Here is a 16,321-nt window from a genome sequence, read left to right as displayed (position 1 = left end):
TTCCAAGGTGTGGCACTTCTGGATGTAACTCTGCCAGCGTTCCCAAATTGTTTGCCACCCAGCCATCTTATCTGATCAAATAAAGAGCTGTCTAAGAAGCCTCCGCTTGAGTTATCTGATTAGATTGATATGGTATCTCAAGTTCAAGCAAGGGACTGGGATCTTACATTTCTATAATATGTATTATTAGAAATATTGTTCCTTTTTCATTGCAAAAAATAGTAAAGTGGTTTATAGACGCAGTAATAATCAGAATCAAAATACCTGGTTGGCAAAGAGGTTAATGCTGATACGCCAAATTAAAGAGAAAATTATTTTTTTAAAAAACTTCGACTGTGGGTAGTTCTCGGTTAATGACACCAAATGGTGCTGGAATTACTGTCACTAAGCAACACAATTGTAAAGCCTGAGATGTTATGCCACTTACCAATGGAGGTTTTGGCACTTCTAGTTACCGTTCTTAAGTGAATCACCCTGAGTCATTAAGCAAGGATGTTGGGTAGTCATCATTTGCAACGCCCTGCTAGCTTCCCCATTGACTTCATTTGTAGGAAGCTAGCAAAAAGGTTGCAAATGGGGACCACATGACTCTTAGGACATTGCAAAAACAGCTCCAAATTCAAGGTACAATGATCAGTGCCACTTGGCTCAGAAAGTTTGAAAGATTCTCAGAAAGTGAGAATCACATATACACCGTACATTATCTGCAATCATGCTGAAAGTAATATTGTAAAAGAATTAAACCTGCAACCAATTCTTCAGGTCATTGAAATATCAGGTTATTTTTTTAAAAGATATGCCATTTATAGGTCAAGTTATTTTATTTTATTTTACAAAATGGTTCACAACATTTGCCATTTTAACAGAAATTGTGCAACTGATTTTTCTACCACTAAATTACAAAAGTGATTTGTGCAAAACTGCAAATAACTTTATATATGTAAAAAGCTTAGAGCTTGATTGATTACAGGAAATTTCAATTTTTAAATAGCCTCTAAAATACATATTAATATAAATTTTCAGACAATTTAAACATTAAAAATCATTTTATATCTAAATTTTGGCATTTGTATCCAGCATAATATTATTGGTTTGTTCATCAACACAATTACATTACTAAAAGGAAGATATTGAAAACTTCTCAAAAACATTTTGTAAATCAACTCTGAATAGAATTTCATATATGCCTGGTAGTGGATCAAGGTTGTCATATAAGAGCATATATTAAATCTAGTGGACCATATATTTATTTATTTTTATTTGATTTGATTTATATACCGCCCTTCTCCCAAAGTTTTGATTTACAAATTTGAATTGGTTATTAAACAAAGGCAGTAACACTGTCAGAATACAAATTGGTTTTTTGCTCACCAGAAAACAGTACTGTTTAATCAAATCTTTGGTTTAATGAATCTGTGCAGAAATGTCATTCTGTTTCCAGCAAAATTACCATCAGGGTTGGTATGTCAGAAATGTTGAATTGTTGCACTTTAATGCAGTTGAAAAATGATGCAAATTACTATTATGAACCTGAAATGATCTGACATGCTTAATGAGCCCAGTCAATTGTGGTTTATTCATTAAATTATAGTTAAGAAAACATGTCTATCATGTTTCAGCATGTAGTTGACCTTTTCTCTCATGTTAATACAAAAGCTCAACTGCATGCTGAAACATGATAGTAAGACATGTTTCCTTAACTATGATTTAATGAATAAACCACAATTGACTGGGCTCATTATCAAAATGGACTGTCAAAATGGCCAGATAAAGCTATTAATAAAAATGCATAACTTTCACAGATGTGTAATAAGTATAATATGAAAACAGAAATATCATCTATTTCTGTGTTAGAAAGAAACATTTAAAATATATTTACAATTTACCTGGGAAGTTGAAAGAATATCCTACAAGAACATGATCATTTAAATACTTAAGGAAAGTGTGACTCCTGTGCAGTTGTGACCAGTATATATGTGGATCAACAATAGTGTACCAATGGCTGTCAAGCCATGTTTGTTGATTTTAGACAATACAAATCACTTTCTGATCTTTGTTCAAATAGATAATACCACACTGTAACCCTTCCTTCAATGATTGATGGATTTTGTAATGAGTCTTGTGCTTTCACATTGTTTCTTAATGTAATAAACCAACTGACTACAAAGAAGCAACTGCCCATTTTAAAAAAAATCAGAGCAACTGCATAATTAGTGGATCTGTCATAGATGTTAAGAGCAGCAGTCTCCCCCAAGTTTTACTAGGATGATTGTACAAGAAGGGAATTTGTGTGACAGATTTAACTATTCCTTCCCCAGTCATGACCTTATGGGCATGACGCTCTCTACTAACCTCCATAGGTGTTTTCTTGTAATATTAATAATTAGTATATGTTAGAAAAGGAAAGGGAGGAACCTCAACCAGAGAAGAAAAGCCCTAATTTTCTCCTAATAAAAATTGCACATACATGTCCTACATTTTATAAGTCTGACATGGTTTCTGATCACATTTACTACAACATCTAGTTTGGCCCTATGTTAAGATAAATGACTTTATCTTTATTGGGATAAGACCAGTATTACTTATAAAAGCAATATCCTGTGGCCTAGTAATTAAGGCCTAAATAATGGATTTGGTAGGGCAGCAGACCCAAAAGTAAATTTAATTTAATACTGTTTTTAGAAATTAAACTGAAGTCTTTGTTTGTATATTTCTAAAAATAATACTTTTAATTCATTTCACTAATACAATATTTTTTTCCTAGTAGCGTACAATACACTTCATCATAACTCTTCAAGTTGGAGGAGAGAAAACAGGTTTTTGTGGGATTGGTGGTCTTAAAGGAGCATTTCGTGGAATTGGTGGTCTTAAAGGAAGGTTTTGTGGAATTGGCGGTCTTAAAGGAGGATTTTGTGGAATTGGCGGCCTTAAAGGAGGCCTTTCTGATATTGGTGGTCGTACAGGAGGTCGTTCTGGAGGTGGAACAAATTGATTTTGTACTGGTGGCCTAAAAGGAGGAGAAGAAAACAGTATGTGGATAAGGATTTTGGATTTTGGCAGGTACAAATACCCCTGAAAAAGAACTTCTTATTTTTATTTATGTTTATTACTATTTCACATTTTTGAACCGTTCATCTCCCTCAAAGAGACTGAGCACCAAAGTGCTCAGTGATGTAACCACATGCACTCAGCAATACCCTACCTGAACTGGGAAACAGGTACGAATTTGTTCCGCTAGTTGAGCTAAGCCTTCATTTTTAAGTTACCTTAAACCAGGGGTCCCCAACCCTGGTCCATGAAGCAGTACTGGGCTACGGCATGCCAGCAACAGTCAGCACAAACAAGCAAAGCCCCATCCACGAGATTCAGGCAGCACACAAAATCACATACTCTCCAGTCCATGGAAAAACCTCTCTCCACGGAATGGGTCCCTTGTGCCCAAAAGGTTGGGGACCTCTGCCTTAAGCTTTTTTTTTTTTTACTTTAGTTACCGAAATAAAGCCCACCTAAACCATTGTGCAGGACATGAATGAAGTGCATTCAGATAACTAGAGCATATAAATGTATGAACTGCACATATGAACTATTATTTATTCACTGAACTTCTAGTTTCCTTGAGGCCTCAAGGCCTTCAGATTCCTACCATATAAACCCTGTGGGGTTGAAAGAGAGTAACTGACCCAAAATCACCCAGTGGTTGAGAGGAGATATTGGATCAAAGCTTCCTACTCCTTAATCACCACAACTTCATTACATGGGAAAAGTATGCTTATCGCTGGAGACAGTTTGAATTTAATGGTGAACACCAGCTTCCATTTTAGCCATTACTCTCATGTGGTTGCAATAAATTGCTTTAGAGTATGCAGTCCCGACCTTCCGCTGGAAAAAAAAATCTTCACCTCTAGTTTTTAACATGTTCTATCTATATTTATATCTACATACTCTATGTGGTTCTGCTATAAAGTTATACCAAAAAGTACAAACCTTGGAGTTGGAAAGTGAGATATTGTAAAGACTCCCGAATTTGAAGTAGGCTGAAAAAGATAGACAAATAAAGAAACAAACAAATGAAATCATGCTTATGTTTAAAAAGGTAAGATTTTCTCCAATTCTTAGCAGAGGGAGCCAGCATTGTCCAAAGACACTTTAGGGCTCAGGTGACCAGCATGACTATACGCCAAGATGCACGGAACTCTGTTACCTTCCCATCGAAGTGGTACCTATTTGTCTACTCGCATTTGCATATTTTCAAACTGCTAGGTGGCCAGAAGCTGAGGCAAGTAATGGAAGCTCAGCCCATTGCGTGGTGCTTGGGTCTCAAACCCGGACTGTCAGCTTTGCAGCTGACAAGCTCCACGTTTTTAACTGGTGAGCCATTACTCCCCATGCTTATGTTTACAATCCAGCAAAATGCTGTTCTAAATTTTGCAAACTGAATTTCTGAATAGAAAATAATTAACTAAAGTAATAAAAATAAATAAATAAATAAATGCACAGCTGATATTTTGTACTAAAGGACCTTTACTGGTGGAAAATACTTATAATTGAAAGTACATTCTTACCCTCTTTCTATTTATTGGCTCTGGTGGATTTGGTTTACTTGGAGCATTATTCTGGTGTGCAGGTAGCGGTCTTCTTTGCTGTGCATTTTCAGTCCTTAAAGAAATTCAAACAAATAGTTAAACATTATATAAACATAAATGCCCATCTTGCATTACTTGCCCCAGATCAGCAGACATAGCTAAAAACCAAGAAGATAAAAAGTCATTGTGGATGCAGAGAGAGTATATAACAATACTGAATGGAGAACAATCACTGGTAAGACACATTTGTTGTTAGTTGCGAAGTCGTGTCCGACCCATCGCGACCCTATGGACAATGTTCCTCCAGGCCTTCCTGTCCTCTACCATCTTCTGGAGTCCATTTAAGCTCACGCCTACTGCTTCAGTGACTCCATCCAGCCACCTCATTCTCTGTCGTCCCCTTCTTCTATTGCCCTCAATCTTTCCCAGCATTAGGCTCTTCTCCAGTGAGTCCTTCCTTCTCATTAGGTGGCCAAAGTATTTGAGTTTTAGCTTCAGGATCTGGCCTTCTAAAGAGCAGTCAGGGTTGATCTCCTCTAGGACTGACCGGTTTGATCGCCTTGCAGTCCAAGGGACTCGCAGGAGTCTTCTCCAGCACCATAGTTCAAAGGCTTCAATTCTTTGGCGCTCAGCCTTTCTTATGGTCCAGCTTTCACTGCCATATATTGCAACTGGGAAGACCATAGCCTTGACTATACGCACTTTTGTTGACAGGGTGATGTCTCTGCTTTTTAGTGTGCTGTCAAGATTTGCCATGGCTTTCCTCCCCAGGAGCAAGCCTCTTTTAATTTCTTGACTACAGTCCCCATCTGCAGTGATCTTGGAGCCCAGGAAAATAAAATCTGTCACTACCTCCATTTCTTCCCCATCTATTTGCCAGGAATTGAGAGGGCCAGATGCCATGATCTTGGTTTTCTTAATGTTTAGTTTCAACCCAACTTTTGCACTCTCCTTCTTCACCCGCAACAAGAGGCTCTTTAGTTCCTCTTCACTTTCTGCCATTAGAGTGGTATCATCTGCATATGTTAGGTTGTTGAGGTGTCTTTATATTATTCACAAGAACAGTGAAATAGCTTTTTGCTAATCAGCCCATTCCTGCTTGAAAAATACTATAGGGTACAGTTGGCATATAGAACCAAACAAACAAAAAAGTATTTGCTTGCATATAAATGTTGTTTTCCCTGGAAAGAAAACGATCTGGGATGACAGAAACAAAGCAACTCAATACCTTTTTCAGCTGTTGGCTGGTTTCAGTTCAATTGGCAAAAAATGGATTTAGTAAATTCCCCAACCTCTCAGACCTGAGTTTGATTCTGGTACCATTTTAGAACATTAGAATGTTTAAGTTCCTATGCTCAGTTTGCTTTGGGGTTTTTTCAGTTTAATTTAATGCAATTTAAATACTCTTTTAGAAGGATTCAGGCAAACAGTTTTAAAAAAAGAACCATGATGATGACCTTACTTAGCAGTGCCTTACTTAGTTGGTTTTCATAAATAACTGGTCTGATAGGGTAAGGCAGACATGTCAAACACAAGGCCCGGGGGCCGGATCCGGCCCGCGAAGTGGTTTCATGTGGCCCGCGAAGCCATCCTGGAAACAGTGAGGGAACGGCCCCCACTGCCTTGGCCCTGGCCCAGAGACCCTCCTCCTGCCAGAGACCCTCAGATCTGTCCCACTCCTGCCCTGGCCCCCATAGGCACCCTTGATGCGAACGATGTAGAGCTGGCCACGCCCACCCAGTAGGCCATACGCACTCTAGCCATGCCCACCCAGTAGGCCACACCCACCCGGCCGCCTGAGGGCAACTGCAATGCTGATGCGGCCCTCAATGAAATTGAGTTTGACACCCCTGGGGTAAGGGGTCTAGCCTAGCTAATCTAGGATTGAAAAATCAAAATGGATGAGGGAAAAGCAAAGCAAAGAGCTACTTTAGTAAGACGCATTACCAATAGCCTAAAACAGTGGTTCTCAACCTTTTCTTCACCACGGAACCCCTTTAAATACCTTTTGTGGGCCCGGATCATGGCTACGGGCCCCAAGGACTAATGCAAGATTTAAATCATAATATTTCTTCAAGTCTTTGCGGACCCCTCCGATGACATCATGGCCCCCCAGGGGTCCACAGACCAGAGGTTGAGAACCTCTGACATAAAATATTATTTAGTAAAAAAAAATCAGCAAATATATTTTTCTACTGAAATGATCATAGTTTGTATTAGAGGAATCGTAATTTGTAGAATCAGTAACAAAACCAGGATTTGAGAAAAACTAACCACTCTTAAAGAATACTGGCAGAGTTTTTCTTCTATTCATGCTGGTTCTGTGACTAACGAGAAAATACTCCCTAATCTTTTCTAAGACATTTTTCTTTAAAAAGTGAAAAGCCAAAGCATTACATTGCAAACCACTAGTAATAGGTAATCAATTGTCTGAATACCATCGATTTCAGGTTTAGGAAAATAACATCTCTTATACAGACAAAGTCTAATTTAAAAACAGAACTTGCTTCTTCAGGCTTGCCAATACATATCCTAGATTTAAAAAAGTCACCATTATTTTTCTAGATCTCTATCTGCCTTTTCATGCTTCACTCCCAACATTCCTAAAAATCTTTACAAAACTTGCTCCCATTGTCATCTATAGATAATCATGTAAGGGTATAATTTTGAAAGGCTTCACCCTTTTTATATTTTATTATTTATTTAGTCGATTCCATTGAATTCAGTGAAGGTTGCTTCTGCGTGGCATTTAGTTTGTCTGTCACTAGGATTAGAAATCGTGTTTCTATTTTGAGTTTTTGACTTAACCTAGCCGTGTTCCAGTCTCAGTATTATCAGTTGCATGAAATTTGTACCTTTGATGTCTTCTACGTTCTCTGAAGAGACGCCTTTTAATTTCTTTCCTCTTGACAAATGCAATTGCAAGTAGAATTAATATAGGCAACACAAGTAAAAAAAATATCAGAAGACCATCGCGAAGGGATGTATCTAAGAAAGAAAATAAGCATTGTACACTTATTTAAATGTAGAATTTGGACCGTGGTGCTACAAGAAGGAAGGTTTGAATTCTCACCAAAATAAAATATGCAATTTTGGATAATTTTTTTTCCAATAAATGAATAAGTATAATATTTTGACCCCTTTGTTTAATTGGACTCTCTTTTTCTAGTTTTAGGACTTGTGCAGAGAACAGACCATAGGTCAAATTTATGCAGCAATATTGAAAATTCAAAAGGGTTCGCAAACATTTAAGCACCACTGTATATATATATAAAAAATATCAAAAAAGAAGAAGCGCATCTTCCCAAAATAAAAGACCCAAACTTCTAAAATGGGCATATGCTAACTTACAGCTATAGGTTCAGATTTTTAAAATAATTAATTTCAATGGAAATAAAATCTATTAAAGGAAAGGCCATGCTGCCTTTTATTCCTAGTCTTCATTTTTAAACTAGAATTTCTTTTTTTTGGACAGTTGTTCAAATAAGTGACAGTTATTCACTTTAAGATAAAAGTGACTTTCGTCAATGAAGACATAAATAGCTACCTTAAAAGGTGCAAAATTTAGAGTTCAGAAGTGAGCAATACCAGATGGAATGTAAGAAAGAGGGATGATTCTTGATACCTATATGAGTTGGGCCACTATCTATGCTGCCACCATAGCCAGACACATCACAAAATGGAGGTGCCCACCCAGGATCACAGTGGCAATTGCCTTTGCTGTTACATACCTACAGGAGCAAAAAAGAAACAAAGTAATGAAATTACAACTTTTAAAGAAGTTACAGACATTACAATAATATTAGGGTTAGGATGTTATGTTTCTCCCCCAACCAGGTATTGTAAGAATCCATTGCACTTCTCTTAAGGAATTTTATTGCAGAAGAACTCAAACGCCATTATGAAAGAATTCTGTTAACAGCTGAATATCAATAGCGAGATCTATGAGGGTGAAGGTTCGTTCTCCAAATGTGTGGGTTGGTTTCTGAACATTTCATTGCCAGGCTAAGTAACACCTTCAGCAGAGTTTAGGGGATTTTGGTGCTCTTCTGTTTCTAAGGGCTTCAGGTGTGGGTGTGTCACGTGAGGGTCTTGTGATGGGTCAGGTGTGAGTCATCAGTGAGTCTTATGATGGGTCTTGTGATGGGTAGGTTCCATCAGGTCAGGGTCATTGGGAGGTGAACTGCTGGTGGGAGGGAGGGGCTTGCGTGGCTTGGTTGAGAATTGGTGCTGTCTCTGGTTGGCTGTGCAGTTGATTTGGATTCTGAGGGGTTCTTAGGCTGGTTGTGTCCATTGATGGAATTGATTGTGGAGTGCCAGACTTCAGTGAACTCACAAGCGTGAGTGGTAGCGTGACTGATGATTTTTGTGTTGGTCCAATCGAACTGGGGCTGTGAGATCTAATAATGAATTCAATGTTCCATTTTTGCACAGTTTCTCCCACCTGCGCTCCCACCTCTTTTGGATGTGAAGCAGTGATGTGGTGTGGTGTGCAGATCAATATTTAACAACAACAGCTCTGTTGGCTCCATTGCTGGTACAGCACTACACTACTAGCCTCCAAACAGGTGATTGAGCCAGCATTGGAGGTCTCTCATCTCTCAAACAGCATGCAAAATTACAAGAAATGTAACAGTTGTCTCTCATGAGTCAGTATGAACCAGCTCCAGCACACCACTGATAGGACACCTGGTTTCCATCCATCTTTTGTTAATATCAACAATTCCCATATTGTCATAGGAAAATAAAAACAATTGTTTTCCTATGACAATATTGAATTTAATTTTCCCATAAGGTTTGTTTCTTGTATGATTAGATTTCCCATTATTTCTGAACTGGGCGTACTTAACCTGCCTGAAAATAAGTATTTCTTTGAGGTGAAAAAAGTAGAATTTAAACATTTTAATTTGCCCTGGGCATACAAAGAGAGGGGAAAGGAAGTAAATGACAAAGCATGTATTGAACATTGTCATACAGAGTCATCCAGTTTATTCTTGTACTATGTTTGGATGTTGCATGTAAGCCCAAACAGATTTTTTTTTCATTTGACAAAACCTCCAGGTGTTATATATGCCTATGTTTCTGGCAATGCAAAATATTTTCTTGAATAAGATGCTAGCGATAAACATGAGCAACTTATATGTTCTTTAGATGAGGTTCAACTTTGGTTGTGATATAATGTCCCATAAATAAATGGTTAGAAATACTACAAAGAACTACCATAATATTGCTGAGACTCCACTCAGCATTTTTAATGAAAGCAATGATACATATTCATTAGCTGTACTATATGCCAAGATACTTAGTTATTATAATTTTGTCCCATAGTGAACATTATTATTGTAATAATATTTTAACTTACCGCCCGACCATTACACTTTTTCTTTATGTCACAGTTGTAACCCAGCAAGCTTGCATTTACACATTTGTAATCAATACAAGCCTAAAAAAGAGGGGGAAATAGTGTTGTTTTTTTTTCAGAATGGTCTTTGAAAGCACACTTTATCTGCAAATGCACAAAGGTATCAAGAAGAGACTGTCAGGTTCAAGAGGAATTCTAAACCAAATTTAGCATATTGGTCTTTCTCAAGATGGATAGTTACCTAATACTGAATTATAGCCTCTTAAAGAACACGGTCAAAAAAGATGGACAAATCTAAGCCTAAAATGATGATGTTGGAAATGGGACCAAAGGATGTAATAAAAGTTCTTTTAAGCTTCATCTCTTCCCAATCCATCACAGTGATGACAAATGATGCCCCATGTACAATAATGTCAGCATGCAAATACAATTATGTACTTGTGTCAATCTACAAGTAAACTTGCAATGTTTCCATGATTATGTCATTATGCACATATCATTACTTCCCTGACTATTAGTGTAACATTATGCTATAGAGGCAGTTTAGAAACAACACTGGATAGTTTTATACAACATACTGAACAGGCAACCTACAATGAATAGAATGTCAATAGTCCTTCCGCCTCCAGAATCATGTGGGCAGGATTAAAAATTTCAGAGGATATTTCTTTGTTGGTCTTCTTCGTGAGACATTAAAACATGGGTAACCTAAGTCTTGCAGAGGCTAAATGCTAATGTGTCATTAAAAAGTGAATGAATGAATGAATGAAAATGAATAAATGAATGAATGAATGAAATCTCCCAAACTCCAATAATTGGGCTACTTTTACCCATAGTAGTGATTTTCATATACTTTTGCCTGAAACCCAAATATTTTAACCCATCTTTTGGAAAGTGTAACAATGTTGCTGATGTGCTTGTTACAACTCCCAGCAGGGAAGGAAGAAGTGCAACTTCTCAACTGGAAAAGTTTGCTGAATTCTGTATAAAGTTTTATATTAAATAATAACATGGCTTCTTGATTTTGGCTTAGCGTAAAGGAAATAGTCAGCCACTACTGCATGTAAATCATGCCTAGGAGTAACAAATTAACATAACAAATTGTGCCTCAGGGCAAAGTGCAATCTCGGCCAATGATTCGGTCAATAAGCAAGGTGTGATCCGGATAGGCTACACAGTTGTAAGATGAAGAAAACTCTTACTTTTCCTTCAGCACAAGAAGTGCCTTTATGAACCAGTGCTGGATCGGGAATATCTGATCCTAGATTAAATTCAGTAGACACACATGAAATCCCACCTATATTCTGGACATACAACTGGGACGGGAGATTCTCTTGTTTGAAAGATGTACAATGGATCTTGCCACACAAACTATTGCTGCAAATGGTAATAATATACAAACATAAGTAAAGAATGATAAAACAGTATGATAAATACAAAATGCTGCCTTCCATGTTTTAATGTTGAGCGATCATACATGCTTGTTCAAGACTTTCACTAGACTTGAGATTTATAAAAAACAATGTTGAGCAAAAAAATTTAGATCTATAAATAGGCAGAAGTAACAGATTATCAACTTTAATACATTCAGTTCCAGTTGGCCAACTATGGAAGGCAAGATAGTCCTCACTTAGCAACTGCCTTGAACAGTGACAGTTCAGTTATGATGATGCTGAAAAAGTAACTTTGTGACCAGTTCCCATACATACAACCATCACAGCACCTCGCTTTCTCTCCGTCTATCTCCCTCTCTCTGTGTGTCATGTCAGTTGGTATATGCTGCCTTATGTAAAATCATAAGCACAGTTTTGGTCACATGATTTTTCACTTAGTGAATGCTTTCACTAACAACCAAGTTGACAGTCTCAATTGCTAAATGACTACCTATCTCGCTAAAACGTCCTTTCATATGGCTGAAGTTTCAATTTTCCATGGTTAAAAGAATAGAATAAATAATCTGTGTCAACTATTCATTTACACATCCTTTTACCAAAGGTTCGTCTTCCTCCACTAAGGCTTATCATTCCAAATAAATTTTTATTTTATTTATTTTAATCCCATTTATATCCCGCCCTTCTCCGAAGACTCAGGGCGGCTTACAAGCTTAGCAGTAGCCTTCATTCTATGTATATGCCTGCTTATTAGGGCTTTCATACACCCCCCCAAGTGGCATTATTACAAAGTCAGCTTAATTGCCCCCAACAATCTGGGTCCTCATTTTACCTACCTCGGAAGGATGGAAGGCTGAGTCAACCTTGAACCTGGTGGGATGCGAACCTGCACTAATTGCAGGCAGCTGGTGTTACTTAAGGAGGCATTAGCCCACTGCTCCACCAAGGCTCTGTAAGGTTCTACAGTAAGATGAGCCATCTGTATCAGGTCCAAAGACCATTCTAATTTAGTATTCTATGTTACTGAATTCTTCATTGATAGATACATCAGGAAATTAGCAAGCAGGACTTTGGTACAAAACATCTTTTTTTGCAGATATCCTAAGATATCCTAAGACTTGACACTTGATTTTTGAGGTATTATATGTTTATCAAGACAAGCAGCTTGATTCAGAAGCGCACTTCTGAAAACACTGCCTGAAATTACTAGAAGAACATTCTGAACAACTGTTTAAAATAATTTAATAAAACAAATTAGTGTCAAGAGCGGAGGTGAGGGGTCCCTTTATGACTTGTGGACTTCAACTCCCAGAATTCCTGAGCCAGCCTGAGCTAGGAATTCTGGGAGTTGAAGTCCACAACTTCAAGGGCCGTAGTTTCCCAACCCTCTTCTAGAGCAAAAAAAAACCTTTCTAGTGGTGGCTTCTATTACAATCCAGTAATTGAAATGTAGATACAATGGTTAGAAGTGATGCCCAAGTGTGGCCAATTGTGTGCTTTATAAACCTTAGTTTATAAAGATGCTGAAAAATGCTGGGATTTTGTTACCCCACCACTTGCAGATACTCTTCAACAATGATATGCTGGTCTACATAAATACATTAGTGGTAGTCCAGAATTGTTATTTAACATTAAGAAAACAACTATATCCTGATTTATTAAACTATGTAATGGTTGCAATTGAATCTTGTAATTTGAATATACAGGTAGTCCTTGACTTACAAACACAACTGAACCCCAGGTTTTTGTTGCTATATGAGACATTTTGTTCAGTGAATTTTGCTCCATTTTACCACCGTCCTTGCCACAGTTGTTAAGTGAATCACTGCAGTTGTTAAATTGTTAAATGAATCTGGTTTTTCCATTGACTTTGCTTTTCAGAAGGTTGCAAAAAATGATCACATGACTTTGGGACAATGCAATGGTTATAAATGTCAGTTCCCAAGCAGCTGAATTTTTATGATGTGACCATGGGAGATGATGCAGTGGTCACTTTTTCACTGCCGTTGTAACTTTGAACAGTCACAAAATGAACTGTAAGTCAAGAACTACCTGTCATAGCAAATTTTGTCTTAGTGAAGTAGGCTATTGGTAATTTTCTTTAGGAGTAGAAGGAAAAAGAAGAAAGAGTCCAGAGCTATGACTCTGAATAGCAATAGCAATAGCACTTAGACTTATATACCGCTTCATAGTGCTTTACAGCCCTTTTTATGTGGTTTACAGTCAGCCTATTGCCCCCAACAATCTGGGTCCTCATTTTACTGACCTCTGTAAGGATGGAAGGCTGAGTCAACCTTGAGCCAGTGAGAATCAAATTGCCGGCAACCAGCAGCCAGCAGAATTAGTCTGCAGGACTGCATTTTAACCACTGCACCACCACAGCTCTTAGTAATAATAATCACATTGCTTATGATCCAGATAAGAACATTCAGTTCAATGGGACTTAATCCCTAACTGAGAGTGCATAGGGTCATAGTCTGAATGTGCCTTCAGAATATAAAACATTTTTTTCTGATTACTTACGCTTGGGAACATTTTACAAAATTTGCCCCCTTCATTCCACAATTGCCAAATCTGTCTCCTTTGCTATTGGCTGTTTCAAAGCAAACATTAGGTCCTTTCTTTGCTCCTACAAAATAAAATGAAACAACTCTGACACAAACAATGGATCACTACATCCTCTTGGCATCCCCGTAACACATAAATCAACAAAATCCCCACAAAATCTCTTAAGAAAACCCAAAGATCACGTAAACAAAGAATGGGAATCATCGACTACATGCAGTATAAAGACTGTAACAGGCATTATTTAGAATAGACAGGTAGAAAATTGGCAGAATGCATCCAGGAACACCAACTGGCAGACAGAAGACATGATTCTTTAATCTCTCAGCACAGAAAAACTCAAATTCTTTAATCTCTCAACACAGAAAAACTCATTTTTTAAAATCTCTCAACATAGGAAAACTTAACCAGTTTCAACTGGGAAATGGTATCACTTTAGATCAAGCCAAATTGAAAAATTCCTGGAAGTTTGACATTCTGAGAAACCATCTATCAGCACATGTAGAAATAACCTCATCAATGAGCTACAGGTAGTCCTCGACTTACAACCACAATCGAGCCTAGAATTTCTCTTGCTAACAGACACAGTTGTTAAGTCAATTTTGTCCTAGTTTATGATCTTTCTTGTCACAGTTGTTAAGTGAATCATTGTAGTTGTTACATTAGTAACATAGTTGTTAAGTGAATCTGGCTTCCCCATTGACTTTACTTGTGAGAAAGTCACAAAAAGGGATCACAGGATCCCGGGATATACTACAACTATCATAAATGAGTCAGTTGTCAAGCATCCAAATTTTGATCATGTGACCGTGGGGATGCTGCGATGGTCGTAAGTGTGAAAAATGGTATTAACTCACTTTTATTCAGTGCAGCTGTAACTTTGAATGGTCACTAAATGAATGGTTGTATGCTGAGTTCTACCTGTATTTAAAGGACTTAACTAAAAGTTAAGGAAGGAAACAAACATCCTGTCTAGCAACCAACACCCGAATAAGCAGGAAACAACACCAGATAAATGACCAGGGAAGAATAATATCCTAACTAAGAAACTATCAAGAAAGTAACCACACCCCAACCAAGATTGACAGGGCAAACAACTAGCAAACCTCACTCTTCCACACACTGATGACATTACTTAGCTTGGTGACAAAACATCTATAGGAAAGCAACCAAGCTTGTAGAACACCAAGAACTCAACAGATCAACCCCAAATTAAATATATTCTTTACTACTGGAATAAAAAAAATCATTTTGAAATAATAATCATCCACACTCCAAACCATAAACACTTTCTACATAACTTCTGCCAGTTTATTATTGGTTCTATAAGTCACAAATGATTTAAACTGTACCTTTTCCAAAGAGGGTTTCACACTGAGAATCATAATTCTCGCAAATTCCACTATAACAGTAATCTTTCATATTGTTACATGGGTAGCCATCCATGACATACACGTCTTCTGGACAGTCATAAAAGGTCCCATTGCAATATTCAGGGAGATCACAGATATCTGATTTTGGTCGACACTCCACTCCTGCTACCTTGAACTTGAAAACAATTGTATTGATTTTAATGATTTCTAATTGTAATACATTGACAGCATTCATATGCCTTTAATGATATGGGAGGAGAAAGAGATTTGTGAAAAGGAAAGAGCTGTTGGAATAATTCCTGGGCCAAACCACTGGAACAGTATGCCAAAGATCAGGTTACTAATTGTATAGAAAAGCAAATCAAACCCACAAGATATACTGCTGTTTCAGTTACAATCTATTATATTACACCCAACAACCAACATTTATTGCCTGTAGGAGCACAGTCACATGGCTGCACTGAAATGCAAATGTATCAGTCCTTGAGCGAGCAGAATTAGACTATCCACATTGCTGATCTGTATGGTAGCTCAGTACCAAAGTCAGTTGGTGCAGTTGCCCTTACTTGAATATAGAACAGCAACTGCTGGATTTCTCCAGCTTAGATTTCTTTCTTACTAAGCATATTTACCAGCTTAGCCTCCCTACATGACGATGGACGAACAGTTGGCACAATTGATCCCACAGGATTACTGTAAAGGATTGGTGTGAAGAAGGATAGATGTCTCCTTGAGCTTTGGGAGGAAGTCAGGCTATAAATAAATAAGTGAATTAATTAATTAATTAATTAATTCAGACTGTAGAATTACAACTAGGGTACAGGACCTTGGAGAGAATCTCACCGCCCAATAAGCAAGGAAGTAGGATAGCTACAGATATAGACACATATGGATATATTTCATATATCTAGCTGTTGGATTTTTCAGACATGATCATTCCTTTTTTCAATTCCCTCCCTTCCTCCTTCTTTCTCCTTCTGAGAATATAAATAATTTACTGGAAAACTAGAATGTATGTATGTATGTATGCATGTATGTATTCAAAGT

The 16,321-nt window shown here is 37.5% G+C and overlaps 1 protein-coding gene across 2 annotated transcripts in view; it reads right to left on the bottom strand.

Moving 5' to 3' along the window:
• Window positions 1–802: 802 nt before the first annotated feature.
• Window positions 803–16,321, bottom strand: part of LOC308668634 (disintegrin and metalloproteinase domain-containing protein 9-like) — a 33,252-nt gene continuing 17,733 nt past the window's right edge. Inside the window, exons 14-22 of one of the 2 annotated variants that reach the window (XM_081328666.1) lie at window positions 15,254–15,449; window positions 13,860–13,965; window positions 11,148–11,322; window positions 9,946–10,026; window positions 8,209–8,314; window positions 7,439–7,571; window positions 4,563–4,656; window positions 3,985–4,034; window positions 803–3,007 (exon numbers count right to left, since the gene is read on the bottom strand). In XM_081328666.1, the coding sequence (XP_081184792.1) occupies window positions 2,794–3,007; window positions 3,985–4,034; window positions 4,563–4,656; window positions 7,439–7,571; window positions 8,209–8,314; window positions 9,946–10,026; window positions 11,148–11,322; window positions 13,860–13,965; window positions 15,254–15,449 (1,155 nt within the window). In that variant the 3' untranslated portion in view covers window positions 803–2,793. Of the gene's footprint in view, window positions 3,008–3,984; window positions 4,035–4,562; window positions 4,657–7,438; window positions 7,572–8,130; window positions 8,315–9,945; window positions 10,027–11,147; window positions 11,323–13,859; window positions 13,966–15,253; window positions 15,450–16,321 lie in introns of those variants that run through there. The other variant, XR_014026556.1, reaches the window with a different exon arrangement.

Source organism: Vipera berus (genome assembly GCF_964194415.1).
Source record: "Vipera berus genome assembly, chromosome: 5".
NCBI lineage: Eukaryota > Metazoa > Chordata > Lepidosauria > Squamata > Viperidae > Vipera > Vipera berus.
The sequence above is the reverse complement of the archived record's forward strand: the minus strand, read 5'-3'. Positions and strand labels throughout refer to the sequence as shown.